Source organism: Sinocyclocheilus grahami, unplaced genomic scaffold, assembly GCF_001515645.1.
Source record: "Sinocyclocheilus grahami isolate Dianchi unplaced genomic scaffold, SAMN03320097.WGS_v1.1 scaffold2116.1, whole genome shotgun sequence".
Classification (NCBI taxonomy): Eukaryota; Metazoa; Chordata; class Actinopteri; order Cypriniformes; family Cyprinidae; genus Sinocyclocheilus; species Sinocyclocheilus grahami.
The window spans coordinates 40,508-42,043 of NW_015507295.1; the positions used below are offsets into that span (position 1 = coordinate 40,508).

The 1,536-nt window shown below is 47.3% G+C and overlaps 1 protein-coding gene across 1 annotated transcript in view; it reads right to left on the bottom strand.

Moving 5' to 3' along the window:
- tbc1d13 (TBC1 domain family, member 13) overlaps nt 1–1,536 on the bottom strand; it is a 16,832-nt gene that overhangs the window by 4,211 nt on the left and 11,085 nt on the right. Inside the window, exons 8-11 of the mRNA XM_016260565.1 lie at nt 1,090–1,300; nt 586–749; nt 352–512; nt 18–75 (exon numbers count right to left, since the gene is read on the bottom strand). Of these exons, the coding sequence (XP_016116051.1) occupies nt 18–75; nt 352–512; nt 586–749; nt 1,090–1,300 (594 nt within the window). The remainder of the gene's footprint in view (nt 1–17; nt 76–351; nt 513–585; nt 750–1,089; nt 1,301–1,536) is intronic.

The window sequence follows — 1,536 nt, forward strand, 5'->3', positions numbered from 1 at the left end:
GTGTGTGTGTGTGTTACCTGCAGTAATCTCATGTTAGTTGTAAAGTCTCCAGCCAGTAACTGATCTCGAATCAGTCTGCAGAAGCACAAAGACATGAAGAACAGAGGGAGTCAGCGTGAACTTACTGAGGACACATTTATTTCTATAGTGCTTGATTCAGTACAGATCGTTTCAAAGCAGAGTCACAATAATAAACAAGGAAATAACAATGCAAAATCTATGAATTATGAAAAAGTCAATTTCAGCTGTCCGTCAGCGCTACAGAAAACAATAGTTTCATTATTCAGATCAAATTTTGCTGTCATCTGAATATTAATTGTGTTTTGAAGCCGTCTGTGTGTCAGATCTTACGTGAGCATGGCGCAGCACACAGGGATGAGGAACTCGAACCGCTCCTGATCCGAGAAGAGCGAATCCCAGATCCGGATGACGTCTGGAAGCAGGAACTCTTGAGAGAGCAGCAGCGTCAGCCAGCGGAAGGTGAAGTACTGCGGCTTGATGTTCTGCTCTTGCTGCGACACACAGACAGACGTCAGCGAGTGCGTGCGGTTAAAGCGTGAGCGTTAGCCTCATCCTGATCCTCACCAGCTTCAGGTACAGCTCCGTGTCCTTCTCCTTGAGTTTGGAGAAGACGCTCTCCATCTTGAAGGTGATGCCGCACTGAGAGTCGTCCAGGCTTTTGATGAAGTTATCTCTGTTCTCAGACATCAGGCTGGTGAAGCAGAAGAACGTGTCGGCCTCCGCGTGCTCTGCAGACAGAAGAACAGTGTTTGATGAACGTGTCTGTGTCTCATTCATAACAGGCTGCAGCCACTCATCGATACACTCCATCAGAAAACAACAGCAGATTTCATTATTGATCAGTCAGATCTGTGAGCGCTTTGGGTGAGCGTGCTGTTCAGACGCATTTTACTACAACTTATTATCTCACGATCCATAATGTTATTCTTTGTAACACAATGTATTTATTGTATTAACAGAGAGAGTCACCATTAAATCACACAGTCGCATCGGTCTAACAGGGACAGTGATGATACACGTGCTCGCTCCCTTACAGGGCGTCACTACAGACAGCAGTCAAAGCCTCACCCTTCCACTGGCTGCTGGGGTCTGTGGCGAAGGTGTAGTAAATGGGACCCACGATCTCATTCATGCCCTGAACGTAAGCGATGCCCGGGTTGAGTTTGGCGTAGATGAAGAGAATCCGCTCGACCACTTCCCAGTGCGCTTCACAGCCGTTCGGTAACACCTCGTACTCGTTGGAGGGATACAGGTTTAACGCCTTCCCCGGAGAACTCACCTGAACCACATCCAATACATCAAACACACATGGACACGTGAAGAAATCAAGCCATCATCGATGACTGGAACAGTTTCTGCTGGAAGAAGCGTTATGACCCGAGTAACCTTTCCAGGTGGAATTATTCCTTTGACTAGCAGGGTCAGAGACCTCTACAGGATCACACACACACACTCTCACACATTCTCTCTCTCTCTCTCTCTCTCTCTCTCTCTCTCACACACACACACACACAC